General features: G+C 31.8%; 3 protein-coding genes and 1 non-coding gene across 5 annotated transcripts; 2 read left to right on the top strand and 2 right to left on the bottom strand.

Moving 5' to 3' along the window:
* Nucleotides 1-3,171: 3,171 nt before the first annotated feature.
* Nucleotides 3,172-4,177, bottom strand: LOC145055131 (uncharacterized). The gene is made up of 2 exons (XM_079003422.1): nt 3,642-4,177; nt 3,172-3,540 (listed from the first exon to the last, which is right to left on the bottom strand). The coding sequence occupies exons 1-2, from the start codon at nt 3,999-4,001 to the stop codon at nt 3,451-3,453; spliced, it is 450 nt and encodes a 149-aa protein (XP_078859548.1). The 5' UTR covers nt 4,002-4,177; the 3' UTR covers nt 3,172-3,450.
* Nucleotides 4,178-5,135: 958 nt separating this feature from the next.
* Nucleotides 5,136-6,570, top strand: LOC145050919 (uncharacterized). The gene is made up of 2 exons (XM_078999100.1): nt 5,136-5,269; nt 6,117-6,570. The coding sequence occupies exons 1-2, from the start codon at nt 5,136-5,138 to the stop codon at nt 6,568-6,570; spliced, it is 588 nt and encodes a 195-aa protein (XP_078855226.1).
* A 3,773-nt stretch (nt 6,571-10,343) lies between these two features.
* On the bottom strand, nt 10,344-13,615 carry POLD2 (DNA polymerase delta small subunit). 2 transcript variants are annotated; one of them, XM_079003421.1, is made up of 15 exons: nt 13,468-13,615; nt 12,945-13,024; nt 12,693-12,822; nt 12,510-12,616; nt 12,303-12,429; nt 12,104-12,211; nt 11,916-12,031; nt 11,759-11,842; nt 11,593-11,661; nt 11,435-11,506; nt 11,212-11,303; nt 10,997-11,124; nt 10,795-10,896; nt 10,616-10,683; nt 10,344-10,521 (listed from the first exon to the last, which is right to left on the bottom strand). In XM_079003421.1, exons 2-15 carry the CDS (start codon nt 13,005-13,007, stop codon nt 10,468-10,470), a joined length of 1,320 nt encoding a protein of 439 aa, XP_078859547.1. In that variant the 5' UTR covers nt 13,008-13,024; nt 13,468-13,615; the 3' UTR covers nt 10,344-10,467. The 2 variants fall into 2 exon arrangements, with proteins under 2 accessions (XP_078859547.1, XP_078859546.1); XM_079003420.1 differs by having other exon boundaries at nt 12,945-13,059; nt 13,468-13,612.
* Nucleotides 13,616-13,686: 71 nt separating this feature from the next.
* TRNAA-UGC (transfer RNA alanine (anticodon UGC)) lies at nt 13,687-13,759 on the top strand. The gene has a single exon. It is a non-coding gene; the product is annotated as a tRNA-Ala (tRNA).
* Nucleotides 13,760-25,865: the final 12,106 nt, after the last annotated feature.

Here is a 25,865-nt window from a genome sequence, read left to right as displayed (position 1 = left end):
GTGTAAGTGGTGGTGTAGTAATTGGTATAGAGTTGTCTGAGATAATTGGTAATGGGTAAGTAGAAACATAGGGATTGGTTGTGGAGGGTGGATGTGTAACGGGAGCTGGTACGAGAAAGGGGAATGAAGTCTCGTGAAAACAAACATGGCGAGATATGTATATTTTATCTGTACTGGGGTCAAGACAATGGTACCCATGGTGAGAGGAACTATATCCAAGAAAGATACATGGGATGGACCTGAAATCCATTTTATGTTGGTTGTAAGCTCTAAGGTGGGGAAAACATTGACACCCAAAAATCTTTAGAAAAGAGAAATCAGGTTCCCATTTAAAGAGATGCTTAAAGGGTGATATACGAGAGGTGGTACGAGATGGCATGCGGTTGATAAGATAAACTGCAGTGTCAAAGGCAAAGTGTCAATAAATATTTGGAACATCGGATTGAGCAAGAAGGGTCAAACCATTTTCAACCACATGACGATGGCGTCTCTCAACCAGACCATTTTGTTCACTTGTATGAGGGCAAGAGAGATGGTGAACAATGCCGAATGAGTTGAAAATTTGAGTTAATTTGGGGAATTCACCCCCCCCCCCCCAAATCTGTTTGAACATATTTAATTTTTATGGAAAATTGACGTTCTGTGACGATAAGAAACTGTTTAAATACTTCAAAGACATCATATTTTCGTGTAATTAGAAAAATCCACATAAAACGAGAGAAATCATCAACACGTAGCAAAAAATAATTATGACCACCAGAAGAGGTTATAGGTGCGGGGCCCCAAACATCACACACAACAAGATCTAAAAACTTTTTGCTATTAAAAGTAGAAGTAGATAAATACAGTTGAGATGATTTGCCAATATGATAAGAATTACAAAAAGAATTTGTTGAACTAGAAACAGGTAGACAATGTTTAGAAAACATAAACTTCAAAAGTTGTGGATGAGGTCATGAGGATGCCCGAGTCGTTGATACCAAGTGTCGGAAGGGGATTTAAGAGTAGTAAAAGCAACTTTGGGATGATGCTAAAAAGACGGAAGGCAAATGGAGTAGAGCCTGTTGTTACTTGGACCCGTGAGGAGGGTAGTTTTGGTAGAATTGTCCTTCATAGCAAAAAAAGAAGAGTGAAATTCAAAGAAAACATCATTATCTAAGCTAAATTTGTGGACAAAAAGAAGGTTCTTTTGATTTCAGGAACATGAAGAATATTGGACAAGGAAAAAGTTTTTGAAGGCGAATAAAAATTAGAAGAACCAATATAAATAATAGATAAACCCATACTGTTGCCAACATGAAGAGCATCCTCACCAAAATAGAATGTGGGATTGTTAATGGAGGAGAGATCATAAGAAACATGATTATTGGAGCCAGTGTCGGGAAGCCAAGTGGTAGTTTGAGAGCGGTTTTCTGCAAAATTAGCAGAGGGTTGTAAGCGGGAGCGGATGGTGATAGGATCATGATTATGACACTGGGATGGAATGTGGCTAATACTGCATCAGTTACATGTTTCATACACGGTGTTTTGAGTAGAAGCCCATGGGAATTGGCTCCTGGTACCACCTGATGTGGGGTTGTAGTTGCCTCAACCACGACGAATGTTGGAGTCGCGACCTCGAGAGGGTTGCGACCGGCTGACATAGAAAACTTGAGGAAAGGGCGCCTGGTTGAGTTGAAGTCCGAGTTGGGAAACAAGTTGTTGAAGGGCCTGTACGTGATCTGTAGGTGATCAGGTGATGGAGTAGTGATGATTGGAGTGGACTGGTTGGATGAGGTGGCGGTAAAAGCTTGGACAGGAGCAACCATGGGTAAGTTTTTCTTGATCATAAAGTCATGATCAACTAGAAGACTGTGAAGATCTTGAAAAGAAGTATGTGATTGTCGAGCAAGAAGAGAGGATTTGAGACCATTGTATTCCTCACGAAGACCGGAAATCACCAACATAACAGGGTCTTTCTCCTTGACAGGCTCTCTAATGTTTGCCAAGGCGTCAGAGTATGTGATTTAGTATGCTTGGTATGTGGTATCTTGGGGAACTCACTAAGCTTTGTGCTTATGATTTTCAGTTTATGTTTCAAGTACTTCAGTTTTCAATTGGAAGAGTTCGAGATGATAGCAGAGCACACACCATATGTTTCCGCATTCTTTGATTTACTCTGATAACGATGATGTATAATAGAGCTTGATTTACCTTGGTTCATGAAAATGAGATTGTGTACTATTTTAGTAAAATTTTAAAAATGAAAAATATTGGTCTTATTTTTTGGACGTTACAAAGGGAAAACTCGTCACTTTGAAAAAGTTCAAAACAAATCGGAGTAAAGTCACAACAAATGAAACATTTTGGACTTGGTGCAACTCCAAAATATTTTCGACCAAACATTCAATTTTTTATATGTCGTATGGACCAAACTAGCAATTTTGTCATCAAAGTATTATCCATCTACAAACCAACAAAAACTAAATAATTAATAATTCCAAGAAAAAGGTTGAAGTCAAATGGCGTGTTTGGCACAAAACTTTCGGAAGCATTTAAGAGCTTCTAGCTTTTAGCTTTTGACAAAACACTCTGGTTTAAATAAAAAGTTTCGTTTGACAATACGAGCGTTTAACTTTTAGTTTAAACTAAACGTTCCAAATCTAAAACTACTTCATGCAGCGTTTAACAAAACGCTACTGAACTTTTGAAATCAATTTCCATAATTTCTCTTAAAAATCTATTTATATATTTTTAATCAATTGTCCTTTTATGTAATTTTATATATATCAAAAGCTTCCAGCTACTTTTGTCAAACATTCATATAACAAATAAAAGCTACAGTTTTCCGCTATCAGCCACTACCTACTAATCGCTTTCAACTAACAGCTACTTTTGTCAAACACATCCAAAGAGGACATTCAACCATTTAGAATAGACTCCATCAATTTAGATGTATGTTCTATGGTGAATTTTTTTAATTATAATAATTCTAACATATAAAAATGGCATAGAAAATTTAATATTTTAAAGGTTTATTAAGGATTAATATTATACTTAAAAATTAAGTTTAACAATTTGATATTTAAAAATGGCATAGAAAATTTTCCCAATATTTTGGACAAATTATTTTGTTGAGCATAGCATCACTATGGCACAAAAACATCCTAAGTCCAGCAGCTATTTCGAAACTATACAAATGACACAAATTTCTTTATGCACTTTTATAGTATTACATAATGTCATCATTTTACATAAGAAAAAAAAAACGAGTAACATGAAGATTAATTCACAATCTGAATCCAAATTTAACTTTGAACGCTTGAACAAACCCTGATAAATGATAATCAGTAAAACGCAAAATTATTGTGTCTCAGGAAGAAAAAAAAATGGCTACACATCTCTTGTGAGTGAGATCTCACAAAAAAGAATACAGTATCATCATCATCATGATCATCATTACCAATTCACCTAGGTCGTATCGGTTAGCAAGCGTTTATGCCTGTTATATTGCTTCTCCATGAACACCTTCGACGCTCCATCAATGGTTCTTCGCCAATTCTAAATTCAAGTACAAAACACAAACAATCAAATCAACTAAGCCCTAAATCAAACACCAACACCACAAACATTATTGAATCCAGATGAAATTCGGGACGTACCTTCTCGATTGTTCCGAAAAACGATCTGTTCCTGAAATTCCTCGACCTAAATTGAGCTCTCCCACCCTTTAATTGCCTAACCAACGCCCCCGCGCCGGATGATCTGCGACCGGATGCAACAGGCGGAAGAAGCGACTTCCTTTCAACGACTAATGTACCGGTAAACTCAGAGCTTTCACCGGTCATGGGTGTTAATGATTGCGCAGATCTCTTTTGTCGTTTCGATAAACGTGATGATTTTTTGGAAGGACGATCAGGAGAAGCTAATTCGGCGAATTTACTGAGGAGTTCGTCGGAGGAAGCTTTGGTTACATGTTGAACGGCGACCGTTGGTGTAGGCGTGACAGTGGCAGTGTCCATTGTTGTTAGAGATGGAGGGAGAGACCGATTGCAGAGTGTAGAGTGTAGAGAGAGAGTGCAGATGGAGGGAGTTGTTTGCAGTAGAAAAGGGTCTGGTCAGAATCTTATGGAACAGGATGAGAATAGACCGTTGAAGAAGATGGTGGGGTGGTGATGGTGGTGATGAGAATAAGGAAATAGAGCCGTTGGGTGCTCAGAAGATCACTGATGAACTGCATTATTGTATTATTATAAAAAATAATACTAACAAGCAATAATTATTATGTAACTAATTTAATGATAAAGTTAGTATAAAACCAAAATTTGACATGATGCAATGTGACTATCTTAATCGGAATATATATATATATATATATATATATATATATATATATATATATATATATATATATATATATATGATTAATATTTTTTTCATATACATCCATTTTTTAAACGTACAATAATGATTTTTTATTATATATATATATATATATATATATATATATATATATATATATATATATATATATATATATGATTAATATTTTTTTCATATACATCCATTTTTTAAACGTACAATAATGATTTTTTATTATATATATATATATATATAATAAAAAATCATTATTGTACGTTTAAAAAATGGATGTATATGAAAAAAATATTAATCATATATATATATATATATATATATATATATATATATATATATATAATAAAAAATCATTATTGTACGTTTAAAAAATGGATGTATATGAAAAAAATATTAATCATATGAATCACATTACTTGAGATTTTATCTACAAAATTATAAATATAATTGAACTCGATCCGTTTAGCAAAAATAACTGACAGCTTATATTAAAAATAGTTGGTAAATTACTTAAAAACACAATTAAAAATTATATTAATTTTATTAAGAGCAATTTTAAAAAATGATTAAAAAAGTACAATGACAAATAGTAGTTTTTTTTTCTTAAATTAAATTTTTGTTAAAAGATAAAAGCTAGAAGTTCTTAAAAACCTACTGTCAAATATGTTTGGGATTAATTTGTAAAATTTAGAGATGATTAGTAGTCATAAATACGTAATTAATATAATTATTCCACTCAAATTAGATTATTGATAATTTGCTATTTTGTTTTTCTCTAAATGAGGTATTTAGACTACACGGAGCCATTAGGCGTTTTTCCGATATGGAATGTAAAAAACGGTGTTACGACGCCTTCAACACCACCCCCTAATTCAGTTTTTGGGCGTTATGGCAAAAGCTTTACCGTGATAACGTAAGGAAACTAGCTTTTTTTGAGTTGTTTTTTATTAGAACGGTCATATTTTCGACCTTTGCAAACGGTCACAATTAAAAAAACAAATCCTTATTACTCCCTCCGTCCCAATATTATTGTCCACAGACAAAAAACACACAAAGTTAAGAAAAACATTAATTACCACTAACTTTATATAATAAAATGACAGTTTTGTCCTTACTTTGCATTTAATGTTCCATTAAATTCTTAGTTGGTTAAGTAATAACGATGGGGGTATTTTGGTAAAAATGTTATTTATTTTTAGAAGTGGACTATTATTTTGGGACAAACTAAAAAGAAAAAATGGACTATAATTTTGGGACGGAGGGAGTATTATAATTACACAAAAATTTATCTTCATTTTAGTTTCATCATATTTTCAACAAACACTTTCAACAATCCTCATTTCTTTCAATTTCAAAAATTTCATTTTACCTTAATACTCTATTTAATTAAGAAATGGAACATTTTGATCCGTTCCATCCATACAATCATGATATCGACGAGGATGATATGTCCGTGGGTATGATGTATTAATATGTTACCGACATGATACCGCCAGAGCCAGCTCCATTATAGACCAGACGTGCGGCGTAGAACAGAGATCGTGAAGAAAGGCATAGACGTCTAGTACACGATTATTTTGTGAATAATTGTGTCAGCCAACCAAACGATTTTAAAAGAAAGTTTCGTTTGCGGAAAAATATGTTTCAACGGATAGCCAATGCAATGGAAAGCATGTACCGTAATTATAGTTGTTTGAAAATTTTAATATATGTTCTTTAGATTATTAAATAATTGTTTTAAAACTTTATTATATGTTTAGTTATGAATATTTCCAACTGAGGTATGATGCGAGAGGTAAACAAGGTTTTATAGGGTTGCAAAAATATGTTGCTGCAATCAAGCTTATGGCTTTGGGGGAATCGCATGATTCTATTGTTGACTATATGAGAATGTCAGAGCGAACTGCACAAGAAAGTTTGTATAGATTGGCAAGAGGTGTTATCGAAGCCTTCAGTGACAAATACTTGCGCAAACCTTCATTGAATGACATACAACAACTATATGTGGCGCATAAAGAACGACATGGTTTTTCGGGAATGCCTGGAAGCATTGATTGCACAAAGTGGATATGGAGAAATTGTCCTATGGCGTGGAAAGGTCAATACACAAGTGGTCATCTTGGATCGCCTTCATTAGTATTAGAGGCTGTTGCGTCACAAGACTTATGGATTTGGCATTTTTTTTTGGAGTTGCGGGTTCGAACAATGACGTAAACGTTCTTGATCAGTCACCAATGTTTCAGGACCTTTTGACAGGAAAAGCATTGGATGCTCCTTTCACAGTAAATGGCCATGGGTATAAGTTCGGGTATTAGCTCACGGATGGAATATACCCATCATATTCCACATTTGTGAAGGCGTTTCGATACCCGATAGAACCAAGAGATAAATTTTTCAAGAGAAGACAAGAAGGAGCATGTAAGGACGTGGAGCGTGCTTTCGGAGTTCTGAAAGCAAAATGGCACATAGTTGAACATGCGGCACGAGCATATGAGTTGGACACTCTACGAGATATTATGTATGCATGTATCATTATGCATAACATGGTGATTGAAGATAAATGACGAAACATTGCAAAGTATTCGCCTATGGAACCTGGACACATTCAATTTCAACCAGGGACAACAGAATAGCTACATATAGTCGTTAATATTCAAGACCAACGAAAACACAAACAACTTCGAGAAGACTTGGCAGATTATATCTATAACGGCACTGAAGTTGAGTGATTTAGATCAAAAAGTTAATTTGTTTCGTCTTTTTTTATTATTTTAGGTTTTTAAATGTGTTTTTATCCTTAGTTTTAACTTTTTTATGTTGTTTTTAATTTAGGATTTAAAATATTATTTTTACTTTTTAAATGTTATTTTTAATTTATGATTTAGTTCATATTATAATTATAAATATTATGACATAAATAAAAAAAGAAATTCGAAATATAGAAACTAAAAACATTAAAAATAATAATAATAATAATAATAATAATAATAATAATAATAATAATAATAAGGGGTGTTATTACATGTTATTTGGTGTTGCCTATTTCCACATTTGGTGTTATAATACTCATCTATGACTAAGATGATGATGTGACATCTTTTTGGTATGGTAACATGTAATAACATTTTGCTCACAACCAGCAGCCTTAAGAAACATGGGCGGAACACGAGTATAAAAACGAGGGGGCCGATACTCTTTTTTCTTAATAAATCGTAGTAACTTAGAAAATAATTTAACCACTTGACGATGATGTTAACTCTTAATATATATTAAAAACTCTTGTCTTTAATATTTAGTTAATTTTAATTAACTTAATGTTTAATATAGAGTCCTTTAATATATTAATTTAATTTAATAATAAGTTATCACTAATTCAATCAAAAGATATGGTAAAGAAAATATAGAACGTATTTGAAACAAAAACTTACATAGTAAACTTTGTTCTTGTATGTAATTTAATTGGGTATAAGATAATAAAGCATAAACATTGTTAAAAGCAAGGCTCTCAAGTTCGGCTACATAGAATTGATTTCAAGTTTGCAAGATCGGCCACAATAATGACATAAAAAGGTAGTTGATTGTATATGATTTTTTTTTTACATTTCATGGTTAAATAGCTCAAAAATGTAATTGATCGTGTAGTAGTTAACAACATGATTAAATAGCTTAAAATGTATTAACATTGATTATTTATCATACAATTGTAGCAACTCGCAACTTTCATGTTATTTATTTTAAATCTTTAACACTTATTTCTTAACCATAAGGAAGAAATCAATAACAGTTTCAACTTTTGAAGCTCGATTAAAGACCGAATTTCTCAAGGAAAGCGTTTGGTAGTAAAATAGTGGAAAAAAGAAAAAGACTTAGCACTAACAGTTTCAATTTTTGAAGCTCAATTAAAAACCAAAATTCTCAAGGAAAATGGCTCGAGCAGAAAAATAATGGAAAAGGGAAAAAGGCGCACCTCTATTGTTGAACGAACTATTGAAGGAGAAGCTAAATCTCAAATTATACCATCAATGAGGGTGAAAAAATGAAGAGAGAAAAAAAAAATTCTAAGGTTGTTGGTCATTTATGGTTCACAAAACAGACAAAATAGTAAAAGAATGAGGTTATTTTCGATTAACCTTTTGGTAAGGATACCGGGTTAACCAGTAAATGAGTAAAAATAATAAATTTTGGATTAAAATTTGGCAGTTTTCATGAAGTTGTAGGATCATATCCCGATCTTACGATGCTGTCTGCAATCTTACATACAACGATCATATTGCAAACCAACAAGGTTTTCATTGGTAGGATCATAGGATCTTCCTATGATCATAATCTCGATCTTGACAATCTTGATTAAGAGTAATAACCTTATATTAATCTTATATATTCGTAATATAGTAGAACATGATTATGTACTTGTTTGGTATTATACGGACCAAAGTTGCCAAATACACATCTAATGAAATACTTACTATATCATCATGCTCATACAAAATCATCTTGTCTATATATAAGGGAAATATGCATAAAAGTTCTTATATTCTAGGTTCACTGACAAAAAAATCACCTTTTTTGCAATATAACAACTAGAACCTTACTTGCAATTTGGCTTAATTTTCAAGTTACCGCAAACAATAGTAGGTTTCGATGGTTAAATTGTAAACAAAATATCAAAGGTGGCTTTTTGTCAATAGGCCAAAATATAAGTACTTTTTTTTAATGCATAATAATTTTTAACCTCAAGTCTAATATATTTTAAGACTAGGTGTGAGACCCATGTATTACATGGGTTTAATTAAAAAAAATAAATATAAAATTTTAACAATTTGAAAAGTTTGAATTTATAAGAAAAATGAAAAATTTTGAATTATTAAAATTAATGAGACTTTAATGTATTGAATACATTATATATATATATATATATATATATATATATATATATATATATATATATATATAAATTTTTTCTAATAAATACTTTACATATATATTACTTTACACATTAAATGTGAAATTTTAATTTAATAAAATGAAAAATACAATAAAATGAAAAGTGGAAAATAAAAATTTTAAAAATTCTAGAAAATGTCATGTGTCCAAATGAATGAGAAGAGGACATGTGGCAAAAAAAAACATTCATTTATTATAGTAGATTAAAAGGGTGTTTGGGATTACATTTTGAACCTCAAAATAACTTTTAGGCAAAATGACTTATTGATATATAGTGGTGAGAAAATGTTTTTATAAGTGTTTTGATTAGCTTTTGTGATGGAAAAAATCAATAAGTCAATAAGTTAGTTTTTAAAAAATATTTATCTTAACTTATATATTTTAAGGCATATTTGACTTTTACAACCCAAAAAATTATAAGAAGTTTTGAAAAGTTAGAAATCTTAACTTTTTAAAATTTTCTCTCTTTTTTTGTGTGTGCATGTGTGTATGTGTGTTGAAACACCATCTAAATTATAATCAATTTTTAAAAATCCAAACAACCAACGTTTCTTCTTTCTCTTTTTGATTTTTATAATAGTCTTCTTTCTCTTTTGAATTTTCATAATAATTACCTCTTCTTTCTCTTTTGGATTTTCATAATAGTCTTCTTTTTCTTTTGAATTTTCATAATAATTACCAATGTCAACCATAGTTTCATAATTGTCACAAAACCAAGTACTTGGTATGTAGATGTGTTTCGTATCAAGTTTTGATTTAGTTCCATCATAAAAAACTAATGCAAATAATAATCGGTTCCAATAGTTAAATTGAAAAAAAAATGAATAAATTTTTTATCAATAAAAACCAAAATATAGACTTTTATGCATATTTCCCTATATATATAATTACAAAATACTTTTTTTATAAATTTCCCATTCTCCGTCGTTTTGATATCGAATGTCAAACAAACAATATTTAGATTAATTTGTCAAATATTCATCTTTTAGAGAAATTAATAACTACTTTAATTTGATTTGAACGCATCACCCCACAACTAAAAATTTATCCAACTTGTAATTTTGATACCAACAATACAAAACAATATCCATAATAACAATACATATCAATCTCTGAAAATACAAAAACAAAACCAACAAACATGAAGAACGTTTGGAGTGTTGAAGTTTATATATCAGTCCCGAAACTCAAAGTATGACACTCCAGATTTTTCAGATTCACCTACAATACAATAAACCATCCCAAAATCATTACACAAAATAAGAGTGTTTGGAATAACCACCATCTATATAGAAGGGTAAAATCGTCATTTTACCATAACAGCAACGCCCGTCTCACTAAACTTCGGAACACAAATGACTCTCACCACCTGCCCCTCTGATCCTGCATCAAAGTTTGACCAATATCATACAAAGTCAAAGGTCAAAGGTCAACACATTATTTTATTTTATTTTATGTAACAAAAATGAAAAAAAAAAGGTTTTTTACAAGAACCTTTTACAATGCGAGTTGCGTATTTATCCTGATTACCAACAAAGTAAACATGAGGGCAGCTCTCAATGAAGAAAGGGTCCCTATCAGTGAAGGGGTAACACCCTGTAATACAAAGAAATATAAAACAGAATTCATATTAATATAAAATATAAATACATTTCTAATTCTTGCATTTATAAATTTAAACAAAAAAAAAAGGTACCAAGGGTGTTTGGTGCAGTTGGGGCTAGGTGCCTCCACCTCAATGTCCTCTCCATGAATTCCAATTTATCTTTTGCTTCTGAATATTTTTCAAGATCATCAATATTTTGACCAGATGTTCCAAGAAACCTAAAACAAATCAAACATGTTCTATTATAGCATTGTACTTTGATTCTTTTTATTCATATTAAAAAATAATAAAATATAATATCTTACCTCACATTATCCACATCAAAGAGGTGAGGATTAGTGCATGACCTTAATGTGTTATAGGCTGATGATCCACGAAAAAGGCATCTGTTCAAAGGCTGTATACAAAACATGCAAGAAATAGCAATGTACTTTCATTTCTTTTTATAAATTTAAATATTGTAAATATGAAGAAAAGAAAGTAGGATGCTATAATAAAAAAATCTTGAATTTTAAAGTATTACAAAACCTGTTGTGGGAGAGCAAAGTTTGCAGGGTCGTTGTATCCTGGCATGATATCAATTGGCATACTTGCAGCAATCTGCATACAAAATAATTAATATCTAATCAATGTTTGTTTATGGTTAAAAATGGATTTTAATATATTAATTAAATTAATTAAAGTACCTGAGTCAAAAAGATGTCAAGTTCTTTGAGTGGCTCATATAACTTAGATTGGTCCTTGGAACCCAAATTCTGCAACCAATGAATATGGCATACATGATTATAAAGATGATGTCATCACTAGTAATTTTTATGAATTTGGAATTTAAAAAATAATGAACTTTATTACCTGACCATTAAGAAGACTATGGTCAATTTTGACAGAATTTCCAGCAACAACGACTTGAACTATTTCAGCTGCTGATTGTTGCTCCTGTTTATAACATAGAGAGATAAGATAAATAATTACTTTTTTTTAAATAATAAGAAAATACTGGGTGTGGGACCTTTTTGTCTCCTAGATGACCAGTAATGTGGTCAACAAGAAGCTGTAGTTGAAGTGGATTAGAAGAACTGCTTCCAACATTTAATCCAGATACCAAGACAACATATTTATCTTCTCCTGTTTACAAAGGGCATAATTGTCAAAACAGAAGAAAATATAATTAAGAGGCATGAATGATGAATATGAGACCTGATTTATTTGGGAGATCCAACTGGGGTGGTAAACCGGCTTCAAGAATATCTTCAACAAGAAAATCACCACTATTGGTTTCTTTTCCATGCAAAGCAACAACATTTCCTATTGGATAACAAACAAAATAAATCAAGATTCAATACAGTTTTGAAGATTTGAAATTTAAGGATAAGATTATATGATAATTGATAAATACCTGTTACATATACAGAAGGTGATAGTACACTGCCTTTAAGATTGACTCTTCCACTTTCATCTTCAAGAACAAGATTATCATCTTCATGCACAAAATTATCAGGGGTCACAAGCGGGGTTACAGACCTCTGTGTAAAATAGAATGACAAAGATTTGTAAAAGCTTATAGACATGATATGAAAACAAAAGGGAAAATCATAATTTATACCTCTTTTGAGTACTCACTCAGGATTGTAGGTTTGAGCTTCATATGCTTATAAAGTGTTCCAACAACAATGCACTCTTTGCCTTTCTCTAGCCCTAAAACTGTACACACTGCATCATGACAAAAGTAGATAATAAGAATCATAAAAAGAAAACATAAAAGATAATCTGAAATGGCAGAATGTACCTGGCAAGTGAGGTTTCCAATTTGGAAGAAGAGAGTAAATGAGAGTTCTGATCAAGTGTAACCTTATGTAGTATATCTGACTATATTGTTGGCCCTTGTACATCTCTTTCTGAATTTCAAACATCTCATCCTGTTAACCATGAAATTACATCACAAGAAAGAAGATGTTTGTAAGCATATAAATATGCACTAAGCAGGTTTTAACTTTTAACCAAGTTCACTGTATAAAAATTGTAAAGAAGCAAAAGATACCATGGATCGATAGAGAGATTGTCTTCTGTCAAGTGTTTCTGTTTCAATATCCATGGGTGTCATAGCTATTGTAGGTAACGCTGTAAGAACAAACAAACAAGTGCTGATTTATGATCTGCAACAAAATGAAATTCCAACTTTATATCATCCATTAATTTGCTCTTTTTTGTCCAAACTTCCAACTGTTTATATGTAAATAGATACATCTAGAAGAATACACGATTGTAAGCATAAAGTACGTGTTGTGCTCTATTCAGTGGGAATCAAAGCTAGTTAGCACAACATTAAGCTCATTTTGCAGCAACTCAGCTTCCAAAACAGGACTTTCTAGGTCACTCAAGCACTTGCAAGTAACAGCAGATCAGTTTCAAAATCCCGTTGACAAACATAACAAAACTGATTAAAAACAAATGAAGAGTACCATTTCCTTTTTTCTTTATGTATCATCTAGATTTTCGATACCAGAATAAATTCCGAAAATAACACGAACAATCAGTCCTTAAATGGGAGAACGCGAGATTACCTGTAGAAACCAACCAGAAGAAGAACTGGAGTGACAAAGCGCCGGCGTCTAAGAGAGAGAGGAGGTCGGCGGTGAATTCCCGACAGGGAGGATTGTTGAGTGAAGGGAAGCGGGAACAGAAAGCATTGGGGATTTGGGGGGAAGAAGAATTCTGGAATAAGAACACATTTGGAATATTTTCTAGTATATGTAAACCCAAATCAAAGTAGGCATCAATATGGGGATGTAGCTCACATGGTAGAGCGCTCGCTTTGCATGCGAGAGGTACGGGGTTCGATACCCCGCATCTCCAATTTTTGGTATTATTATCTAATTTTCCAATAACTATGTTTATCATTATTTTTTTCCTTAACTTTTGAAATTTTCAAAACGTTATAAATAGTGTCTTTGAGGAAATTTATTACTATCTAATTTTTTATGAACTATGAGTTTTAATATTTTTTCCTTTAACTGTTTAAATTCTCAAATAACGTTATAAATAGTGTTTTTTGAGGAAATTTTATTTGAAACTTGTATCTAGCGTCACTTAGTGGGCCTAACATAAAGAATTCAATGGATTCATTTTGTCCATTACTCCAATGGACCTGTATCAATTCTATTATTGACCACTAATGGACCAATCGTTGTGAACTATTTGATTGATCATTGGGGTAGAAAATTTTAATGAATGGGCCTATTATTTGAATATCACACTTGTGTTTTTCTACTAAACTTAAATATGTGACCTACTCTGATGAGTTATTTGTTGAAACCTGTTTATATCACTTCTATTTGCATATTTAGTGTGAGTGATTATAACTTCGCGTGTTGCGTAAGAATACATTTAAATGGTTAAAATAGTTATGGTAAAAAATATAAATATGTTGAAATTTACGTTTTTAGTCATGTTTTGGGCATTAACCGAATTATCAAATAACATAAAAATTCATCGACTTATATTTTGATAGTATCTAATATAGTCCATACCTTAGAAACTTTACTTTTACTTTTATAATATCCAATATATATTATAAGTTTTTGTATAACATTAATATAATCTACTTTTCTTATGTCCGATAATATTTTTTGGATAAAATAAGAAATAAGTTGTTTTGAATAAGCTATTAATGAACAATATTGAATTAATAAACTTTGTATTACACTATTTATATTACACCAAAATATACAAGGTTTCTTATCTGAACTTTCAAATATTAAACACTGAAATTAAGAATGAAGTCATACAAAATATATTATTATACATAAATGTCATCAAGAGTTTTAAAATAAGTCGATTGGTAAATATGATATTTAATTTTAATTACATGTTTTGCAATGCGTACGTTTAACTTTATGTTGGTGTGCCGATAATCTTCTTTCTTAATTTGTACCTAAAAAATTAAGGTGAATAGGAATATAAAATAAATATTACTAAGCATTAATATAAATAATTAAAAAGGGTATGTGGATCTCCTACCACCGGTTTATGCCTCGTTCCCGAGTTTAACAAAAGAAAAGAAGAGAAGAAAAAAAAGTCATGAGATAAAAAAAGAGAAAGGAAATGAAAACAAAATTTTCTTTTGTGTTCCCAAGTTTGAGAGAAATGGAAGTAAAATGAATCATTTTGTTCTTTCTTTCCAAATCCTCCTAAATCGGAAGGAAAGTTAGGAGGGAAAGTGATCCTCCCGTTTCCCTCCACTTCCTTCCACTTCCCTCCTTTAATAAAACTCAGGAACACCAATTTCTTTTATTTTTTCTTATTTTCATTCATTTCCTTTCATTTCTCCTGTTAAGTTGAACTCGGGAACGGGGTGTTAAAGACAACATACCTCTCTAGTGGTATCGATTCATATGTGAAATTGAAGTAGTCATTCTATGTATACATTGTTTTCTAATTACATAAACAAATATGAGTAACCAAACATAAAAATGTTATCTTTATGTAGGAAAAATATTTTAGTTAACTAACAAATTAAATAATATAAGTTTAAGAGTTAGGAGTTTCAAAACATTAATATGTTTATTAATCAATCAATTAAGTAACACATGTTGAAATTTTTACAATCATTATTAAAAAGCATTTGAAATATTAGATTTTAAATGAATTTTGGTTGAAGTGTTTTGACCTCTATTATATAATATATATATATATATATATATATATAGAGAGAGAGAGAGAGAGAGAAAGAGAGAGAGAGAAAGATAGATAGAAAGTATAACATATGTATTAGTTTTAATTAATTATCTTTTTGAAACGATATAATTACAAAACAAATAAAACATATTTAAAATATTTAATTAAATATTTTCGACATCACCGGGGTATAACATATGATAAATATATTAACGATTAAACCACAATATACAACGATTGTATTACAATAATTCAAAAACAAACAAAAAATATAAAGACGAATTAGTATAACAAACTTACAAATTAAAAGCTATAATATAATAACATATCTCCAAAAGTGGTCATAAGACTTCAACCCAACACAATAACCTTTAAGTTTGTTTTCTTTCTGAAATTTGTATATGATTTGTTATTTTGTTTGCATGTCTTCATAAAAGATTGGCATTTTTATAGTAAAATTTTCACTAAATGCTAATTAAATATAATATAAGTTATAAAACTTTTAAGTGTTAAATCATAATTAAGAAAACTTTTGAGTTGCATTAGTTAAAAAGGGGGATTTCAAATGATTGTGGTTTGAGGAAGTTAAAAAATGGGGTTTCAAATGCATGAGATTCAAGAAAAAATGTTAGCTTTATAAGTATGTACGATTAGTGACGAATTATCAAAAAGTTAAAATTTCGGACCTCTGTACAATCGTACATCCAGCACCTCCTAAAGACTGGCCCTGCTTTTAAATAAACAATTGTTGTTCAGAAAAAAAATCTTCTCTTAGATACCGGAACTGCAACACTTATTTTGAAGTGTTGTAATAAAATCTAAAGTAAAACTTCTATCATGGTGGCACTTATTTTAAAAGAGCTTCAATGGAATCCAAATCAACATTTTTGCAAGTTTGATTAAGTTTACTTATAATTTTGACACTAGTTTTAAATCAATCATTGTTTACATGTCACTGAAATCAAATTTGATGACGTAAACATATAAATACACTCTACATTTTTTATATTTTTATCAGTATCATGTCAAAACTATACAAACAAAAATACAGGTGAATTAACATGTCCAAAAAAAACATAAAACACACAAATGAAAATTTTCAAGTTTCGGGCTGTGTATTGTTGTGTCGAAACTTAGAAAAATCATAACTTCTTCATACGAAGTCAGATTTAACGCTAAAAAAGTCGGATTTATACGTTCTTTCTATGGACACTCTCGATTTAACGTATATTATAACTTTCATTTAGATAGTTAATGCTAAAAATCATTTTATTGAAAATTCACTTTTTACGTTAAACAGTGTTTTGTCGGTTTTGTCGCGGATCTTCGATAGGTTATTGCTTCTTCGTTATAACTCGGATTTAGGCATTCTTTATATTTTTGGAATCCTTGACACGATTTCTACCACTATATTCATCCCAAAAAAAGTTTATTTAACATTTCATTTTTGAGGGTATTATGTATCTGCACATAGTATACAAAAATTTCTCTTTATTATTTTAAAAAGAACTACAAATTGATCTATACTATTACATAGATTCGAAATAACGGGTTGTTACAGAAGCTGTTGATAATGTTGTAGAAGATGATGATAATGACAAAAGGGAAAAACGTATCCCTAAAAAGGCAATATTTCATTCCCCCTATATTGAAAGAATTGTTAAGGTTGGGGATAAACTGACTAAGGATGAAACAAGAATATGCAATTCAGTTTTTGCATCTAATAAAGATGATGGGTAAGTATATATGAGTCGCTTATTATTTTTTTAGAATACAAATGTGAATGTATGTAGATTGATTTTATATATAATTTTTGTTACAGGTATGAGATTTGGGACATTGGAACAGATCATTTGTTGCACTAGGGTTTTGCATTTCAGTTTAATCAAGGAATATTTATACATTCTAAAATAATTGATTGTTGGGCTGGGTTTTTAAATAAAATGGAGAACTACAATGATGAATCATCGCTTTCAAGATTTTTCTTCAATACAACTATTGTGGTAAGAATTTTTTTTGTAAACTAAGTTTAAATTCAAATTTATTTTTTTAGAATTAATATTGTTGGTGATGTGGGTTTTTACAGACAGAAGAGATATTGAATGAATTAAAGACAAAAGATCTGAAATGTAGGCTTTTTGATACTCTATTACGAATCTACATGAAGAAATTTGATGTCAAGCCAAGTTTCAGAGATGTTGTGCTTGTAAGTATATTGAGTAAATGTATTAATTGTTGCATCACTTAATATTAAATTAACTTTGTTTTTTAATGTATACCAGGTTTTCTTCCCAATAGTTGATGATGTGAAGTATTACTTACTCATCTTTGATTTGAAATCAAGTTTATACTACATAGTAGATCATGTGAAGAGAACATAAACTTTGGATAGGAAATATGGCTTGATACCAAAATTGGTGGTAAGATAATCAATAAAATTCTGAACACTCGGTTTTCATTCTAAAGATTGTTATAAAATTATCGGAATTTGTTGGTTACTAAAAAGAAAAATCTCCAAGATTTAATTGAATCGATTGATAGTCATCTGATGGATGGGGAAGGATCTACTATCTTAAGGGAACATAGGGTTTCTTTATTAAAGGAGGTCTCAGAGTTAGATCATTTAGCTCAGTTAGATCTCGCTCAAAAAGCGAAGATTCAGTGAGGAGTAGAGGGTGATGAGAACTCGGGTTTTTTTCATGGGGTTCTTAATCGGAAAAGACGCCAAACTACAATCCATGGTTTGTTGATTAATCGGAAAAGACGCCAAACTATAAGGATCTTTTTGTTGGGTTTTGAGCATTCTAACACTCCTAAATGTACATGCAACCCTAAATACCTTGGATCTATGTTTTCTCTATTATACATGCAAATATGAATATTCCAAGGTATTACCCTAACTAGCATACAATCTTTGATACTTGGGTAATAAAATAGATATAATACATACCTTGTTGATGTATATTGATGCCATGAAGCTCGAGAGCCTAGTGCCCCAAGTGTGATACCTCAAATGGTTCACACAACATCATCAACACTTGGAATAACCATGAGAAAAAGACACTTCATGCTCAAATCGGCTAGCCCTCATATATTTATCACTCGTGCCAATTTCTTGATCCAAAGGGATCCTTATATAGTGTGCACATTAGGGTTACACCATGTAACCCATGACTTTACCCATTCATTATGCTTCATGGGTTTTAACCTCCATGGAGTATCCATGGGTCACCACATGGGTTAAACCCAACATAAGGAATCATGGATCATAAGCCCACATACATAAGAATGAATGATTTACACAATCAATTCCCATATATTTAATTAGTCTCTTTTGATCACTGAATTAAGTCCAAATTAATTCTTGATCAATACTAATTAAATAACCTGATTTCATATTAATATATTAGAACTTATAATATATAAATATGTCACAAATGTCCTCTTCTCACAAATGGTCTATCCAAATGTTCCTATGCCATGCAACCCAAATGGACCATGCCGAGTCAGGTCAAGTACATACCAATTATAGTTATGGACTTAGACACTAATCCAACGGTCTCCCACTTGGATAAGTCTAAAACTATTATTGAATATGACTTCAAAACCTAACTGGCAATTGTAGCTCTCAAAAGCCGCTGTCGAACTCTGACCTTGTCGATGAACTCTGACCTTTGTCAATGACTTGTCCATTAGATAAGGGATCATCTATTCCTCCATTCTAGATATCATATGGACTGAGACATGGATTAAAATCATTCTCTATATCCATTTGTTGTTTCCTGATTTCCGATTTATGACGACTGACTAATTGAACAGATCAAATCAGTCATGGCTTGGCCAAGCACTCACATGTATCAGCATTAAATCATCGAGGGGCCCACAAATATCGCTTTTATCCTTAAGGTAAAAGGAATGGATAAACTTCAACTCATATGACTTGTTCTACTACTTGTTGAATCATACACAAAGGCATATTTTATAACATCGAGTTACCAATTTGTTTTCGTGTGATCAATGTATAACCAACTCATAGTAACAACTCGTATTTCTAGGTTTGAAGAATATAAGATATTATCGTCTCATGATCACTCGTGATAAAATCCATGAAGTGATTCCAATGAGCGTGGGTTGAATCCAATACTCAGAACTTATGAGCACTCATAAGTGTTGTAGCACCACTTTGTCCAACAACTTAGACCTCTACAAGCCAACCCATGATAGTATTGATTCATATCTACTTCCAATATATGACCGACTGTGGACGGTTTGAATAACTTAGTCATTCAGGAAGAACGTCTTAGTTATTCTGGAAGTCAAAACATGCAAAGTGAAACACAAGAATAATTGAATCCAATATGGTCTCAGAACTTATGAATATAAATAAAACACCCTTTATTTATCACCATATTGATTACACATTATTCATTGCGTACTGTTTCAAACTATCAACTTTATACTTGATTTAAAACAATAGTTGTCCCATGCTCCAAGCATGTACACTATGTTTTCTAAACACTAGTCATGCCTTACACCAATTATGCACACTATGTTTGTCTAAACATTAGTTATGCCATACTCCAAGTATGCATACTAAGTTTGTCTATGATCTTTACTTTGTGAAATAGATCGATTGCACATAACTCGAATGATTCTCATTTCACAGTCCTGAATCCTTACCGCAAATGCAGGAATTCCAAATTCATGCCATTTACCGAAATCTGTTAGATTCTAAACTTATATGCATTGATCCTCTTGTAATGATTATGCACAAAGTCACAAAGACTTGACAACAAACATTACAGAGCATTCCAAAGGAGATAAGCTCCTTGGAAACATCCTTATTTCATTAAGTTTCCTAATCTTACACAGATTTATTGAACAACTTCCACCTTCCCATATTCCCATTTTGACTACCACTTCTGAACAAGAGTTGCATTTTTTCAGAATATGTCAATATGGTCCTTCCAAAAATTAACATTATACTTCCAACTATCCCTGAGCAACCAATCTTGGGTAAACCTTAGATTGTCGACAATTGCTTAATCATTTTAGTCATATCCAATTCTAGGCCTTTTCCCTTCTTAATGCCCCAGGCATTTGGAAAATTTTAGAAATGATGAATATTATAGCACATGTAATCGATCCTATGTCTGAAGCATATAGGACACGATTCATGATGTCTCACATAAAGACATAATACTAGACCAGTCCTTTTGCTACAATATTTCTATTTGCCAAGTTCTCATAATTCAGATTATGAAAAGGGATGTCGTAATCATAATCAAATTTTAGAATGCAAATAATGTACCCATATATAGAATTTCCTTATGTTGAGCCATTCAAACACAAAATTAATATATATCCTTGACTAAATTTGATTAAAATCTCACGATCTAAGATTTTAGAATTGAAATGAAGTACAATCTCTCCCTTAATTATAGCAAAACAACTTTTTCCCAATTGAAACCTTTTGTTTTCTATAATTAACATTGCTAACTCGCAACACTAACAATAATTATCATGCTCCCACTAACATGATGATTATTAGCATAACATGTATGCTCCTACTAGCTTTGACATGTACTCAGAAATCAGCTGGACTTCTAGAAATCAATATTGTATTGACTTTCTTACCAAAGTTCAGACTTCTGATACGAGATGCTTTGATAAAACTTTATCAAAATCATACACCTTATCTTAGATAGCTCACAGGTGTGTCTAAACAATTTTAGAACTATGAAAAAGGATGTCGTAATCGTAGTCTCAATTGTTTAGATCTTTGCTATCTGCTTCAAATATACTTAGTGGAAGTGTTTCCTCACCATTATTTTCATGAATCAGAGAGAAACCTTATGACCCTTAGATTTTATGGTGTATGTGTTCTTATCCATGTGAATTGTCAAAACCATAGTCACAAGACAAGGATAATGACAAATCCAAACACATATGGACTAAACTCAATCTTAATTTCTTGCTACCTGGTAGCTCAAGGGCCTGCCATTGCTTCCAAGTTGTTATGCAACCAATTGAGAACTCTAAGAACTCATATGCAAAGCCAACTTTAACTGGAATTGGCACAGAAATAGAAATATGTCAACACGATAGGTTATAAACCTCACGTCGTGTGCTAGTGTTAAACTACAGGTTTTTATTCTTGATTAGATCTTGAAATTCTTCTCAGGATCTTTAAGACTCCCACTGTCCTCTTGACATATAAGACTATCTTGCCAAATATTCAAGAGATAGTTTGGATTCTTTATCAAGACAAACACTTCACACAATTGGTCTTAGTTAGTCTTTGTTTTATCCAAAACATCACAACTTACCAATTTCAAATGTACAAGAGTAGGATACTTTTGCTCTTACATTTGACTAGTGTTAAGAAACCTTTCTTTAAGATATGTCACTCAAGTTACAATCTTGGAGTATGAGTCTAAGAATTGTTTTTGGAACGAGGTATGAATCATCTTCTTGATTTGACCACTTCAACAATCCATAGCTCCTCTTCTTAGCTATCAGAATGCACTTAGACGACGAATTGTGATAAGGTCTATTAATCATTAAGATGATCATATAACATGATACTAAAGTACTCTCCCATCTTTTCAGATTTGAGAAACTTTTATCCTTCTGCCTAATTTGATTCTTCTCATTCGTTCTGCCATACATCGAAAATTTTCCAATGTATCAGAATTACACTTAAACTTGTAAGTGTAACCGTATTTACTAAACTTTAGTAAATCATGACGAATAGTCTTATAGATCTTTTGCAGTGAACTTGATCGGTGCACAAGAATTTGTACTCAATCCATTAGCCCTTCACTTGACTCACATATACGTGTGAACAAGGAATTAGTCTTAATTTTCCAAAGCTGAAAGTTCTCATTCATCATATTGTACAACTTGTATGATTCCAAGTTTCTATCCAACTGAAAACTTGGATGACGAGAAGCTTTCCTTATTTGGTAAATTTAGACACTAATGAAAGAGTCAAATTCATATTTTCAATATTGCTAAAAACATACAAACATCAAGTTTTCATAAATGTCATTGCAAGGAGATGTAAAATAAAGTAAAACAAACTTTTATTTATTTATAAAAAGCAGAAAAAACTTTTCCTTACAATGCAAATTTAAATGAAAACCATGTTATTACATGTTTCCTATCAATGTATCATAACTCCAAAGAGTAGTTCAAGAATCCGATCTTCAATCAAGCGACAAAAATCCATCTTTGCGATCAGATTCAGCATACTCTTTCTTTAAGTTTCCTTCACTTTTCCTTTGATTCTTAAAATATCAACATGTGACCCAGTCACATCATGTAATAAGAATCTCAGAATAGAAACTTACCCAAGTTAGATAGAGGACTTTACCTGAAGTAGAGCCAAACTTATTGACTTTACCAACCTTATGATCTTTTAGGTAAATTTGGCAACTTTGCAACCAATGCCCTTTCTTTTTGGAAATAGAACCATATGGACCCTTTGGGAATGGTACATGGGACAAACTTGCAATTATCCTTTCTCTTTACCATTTGGTCAACCGGGTTGACTATGGCCAATCCATTTCCATTGGGAAGAGAAAGCTTTTACTGGGTATCCAATGCAACCATTGTTAATGTCCATTGAAGGTTTGGAAAGTTGATCTACTAATCAAATGCGCTTTACCAAAGCTCCAAATCATCGTTGATTCAGTAGTACCAAGCAAATAGATAAGATCATTAAGGGTCATGTCATAGTCTATTTCATAGTAGTCCCAAAGGTAACTCACTATGTGACTTAGAAAGTGATTGAACATCCCACTTTCTTAAGACTTTGACACCCAACTCTCCCGGCTTGTCAATATGTGACTTCATCTCCAAGATGTGAGCACACATTGACCTTGCTTGCCAATAGGGCTTGAGTGACCTTGAAATTGTGGGTAAGGGAGGATAATTGGAGGAGGTGAAGTTCCAAGAGATTTTGGAAGATCATAGATGTCAGAACTAGACATCTTTTGGGAGATATTCAAGATAGTTGATTTAAAGTCCTTAATATAACACCCAATATGAAATATTAAGTCTAGGACCCAACACAATACTTTTATAACTTGGAAGATGGATGTCGTAATCCAAGCTATAAGATATTTGAAGGTAGCGAATGACGATTCACCAATTTCCACCATGAAAACGAAATAATTTAATTAGGTTTTACTTGGATTTGAAACTCCTAGATCTTTTGAGATTCATTGAACAGTTCAATGACATGTTTCAATCTCGAGTGTGCCCTTCAGGTTTTGTGACTGGGGTGTCGAGGATCACAAAACAAGGTGTGAAGTAACCATGCAAATCACTTGGTACCCTTAATATTTACCCCTTAATCGATGTGTCAGTTAACCACACGCGCTCCACCGATACTATGATAAATATTAAGTTACCCTTTGCCTATCTTGTTAAATCAAGCTAGTGTGTCGGTTAACCACACACACTCCACTGACCGACTTAAGAAAAGTGCAAAGTGTAATTTCATGGATTAGTGCCTTATTCACATTTTCCTAAAGTAACTAAGATTGGTAATTATAAAAAACATTTAGTTACTTTATATTTATCATTAATACTTTTAATGAATGGAGAATTATAGTCCTTGTCCTACCCGTTCGGCTAACGACCCTCCACCATTCAAGGAAGCGGTGGATGAGAGTGGACACCCATTAAACTGTCATTTTATAGGCAGTAACCTTATACCCCCTTATAGACCGGCTTCGTGAATGAGGCCTACTAATGGTAAGACGACTTGCTCTTATACATATATTTAAACATTATTAACTTATAATATTATAAAGTATAATGGTTGAATTTTAACTATTAAAATTCTAAGGGCTTAACTTGGAATTAAAGTATTCATAAGGGAAAACTTTTCAAATTCCAAAATTTGAAGGCAAGTTTTGAAACTATTCAAAACTATTCAATTTCCATAAGTTAAGTGTTTAAAGTAGTTTTAATCCAAAAGAATGTGACTCTTTCTTATTCATAACTTATGGAAATCTTCATGAGTTTTATGGATCTTAAATGTGACTTTTCATATAACTTGAGGACAAGTTACAAAAACACATTTTAGAACCAACTCTTAGATTAATTTGGATTGAAAACAACAATTTCACATAACCTTCTATTAATCTAAGCAACTAATAAGAACAAGATAATTCAAATCAAACTTTTTAATGTAATTAGTCTAATCCTTAAACTAATACAAAACATGAATCTATTGACAATTATCTTTGAAATTGGATTAGCATGAACATTACTACATCAAAAACAGGTTTATAAGTTGAAAAACAACTTAGGGTAATGTTTCTAGTCCAATTCCAGCCAAAACATTCAAAGATATGTTGTCTGGGGGTCCAACTCGTCGAGTGCATGAACCAACTCAATGAGTTGGATCGTTTTGAACACTTTTAAGTCATGGACTCGTTGAGTCACCTGATGGACTCGCCGAGTCTGTTGCCCAGACAGCAAAAAAAACTTTGATTTTAAGCAGATTTTACAAGTATAACAAAAAAACAAGTCTTGGCTCTGATACCACTGTTGGGTTTTGAGCATTCTAACACTCCTAAGTGTACATGCAACCCTAAATACCTTGGATCCATGTTTTCTCTATTATACATGCAAATATGAATATTCCAAGGTATTACCCTAACTAGCATACAATCTTTGATACTTGGGTAATAAAATAGATAGAATACATACCTTATTGATGTAGTTTGACTCCATGAACCTCGAGAGCCTAGTTTCCCAAGTGTGACACCTCAAATGGTTCACACAACATCATCAACACTTGGAATAACCATGAGAAGAAGACACTTCGTGCTCAAATCGGCTAGCCCTCATATATCTATCACTCATGCCAATTTCTTGAGCCAAAGGGATCCTTATATAGTGTGCACATTAGGGTTACACCATGTAACCAATGACTTTACCCATTCCTTATGCTCCATGATTTTTAACCTCCATGGAGTATCCATGGGTCACCACATGGGTTAAACCCAACATAAGGAATCATGGACCGTAAGCCCACATACATAAGAATGAATGATTTACACAATCAATTCCCATATATTTAATTAGTCTCTTTTGACCACTAAATTAAGTCCAAATTAATTCTTGATCAATACTAATTAAATAACATGATTTCATATTAATATATTAGAACTTATAATATATAAATATGTCACAAATGTCCTCTTCTCACAAATGGTCTATCCAAATGTTCCGATGCCATGCAACCCAAATGGACCATGCCGAG

This window comes from Lactuca serriola, chromosome 5 (genome assembly GCF_051521515.1).
Source record: "Lactuca serriola cultivar US96UC23 chromosome 5, Lser_US96UC23_V15, whole genome shotgun sequence".
NCBI lineage: Eukaryota > Viridiplantae > Streptophyta > Magnoliopsida > Asterales > Asteraceae > Lactuca > Lactuca serriola.
The sequence above is the reverse complement of the archived record's forward strand: the minus strand, read 5'-3'. Positions and strand labels throughout refer to the sequence as shown.

Bases quoted from the DNA above. Each gene is read 5' to 3' on its own strand.
- LOC145055131 (XM_079003422.1), bottom strand. From the start codon at position 4,001: ATGGACACTGCCACTGTCACGCCTACACCAACGGTCGCCGTTCAACAT. The intron at 3,541-3,641 runs GTACGTCCCGAA...ACTTGAATTTAG, and splicing joins TTTTCGGAACAATCGAGAAG to AATTGGCGAAGAACCATTGA.
- LOC145050919 (XM_078999100.1), top strand. From the start codon at position 5,136: ATGAGGTATTTAGACTACACGGAGCCATTAGGCGTTTTTCCGATATGG. The intron at 5,270-6,116 runs GTAAGGAAACTA...TTATATGTTTAG, and splicing joins AAAAGCTTTACCGTGATAAC to TTATGAATATTTCCAACTGA.
- POLD2 (XM_079003421.1), bottom strand. From the start codon at position 13,007: ATGACACCCATGGATATTGAAACAGAAACACTTGACAGAAGACAATCT. The intron at 12,823-12,944 runs GTATCTTTTGCT...CATGGTTAACAG, and splicing joins AATCTCTCTATCGATCCATG to GATGAGATGTTTGAAATTCA. The intron at 12,617-12,692 runs GTACATTCTGCC...GTCATGATGCAG, and splicing joins TTGGAAACCTCACTTGCCAG to TGTGTACAGTTTTAGGGCTA.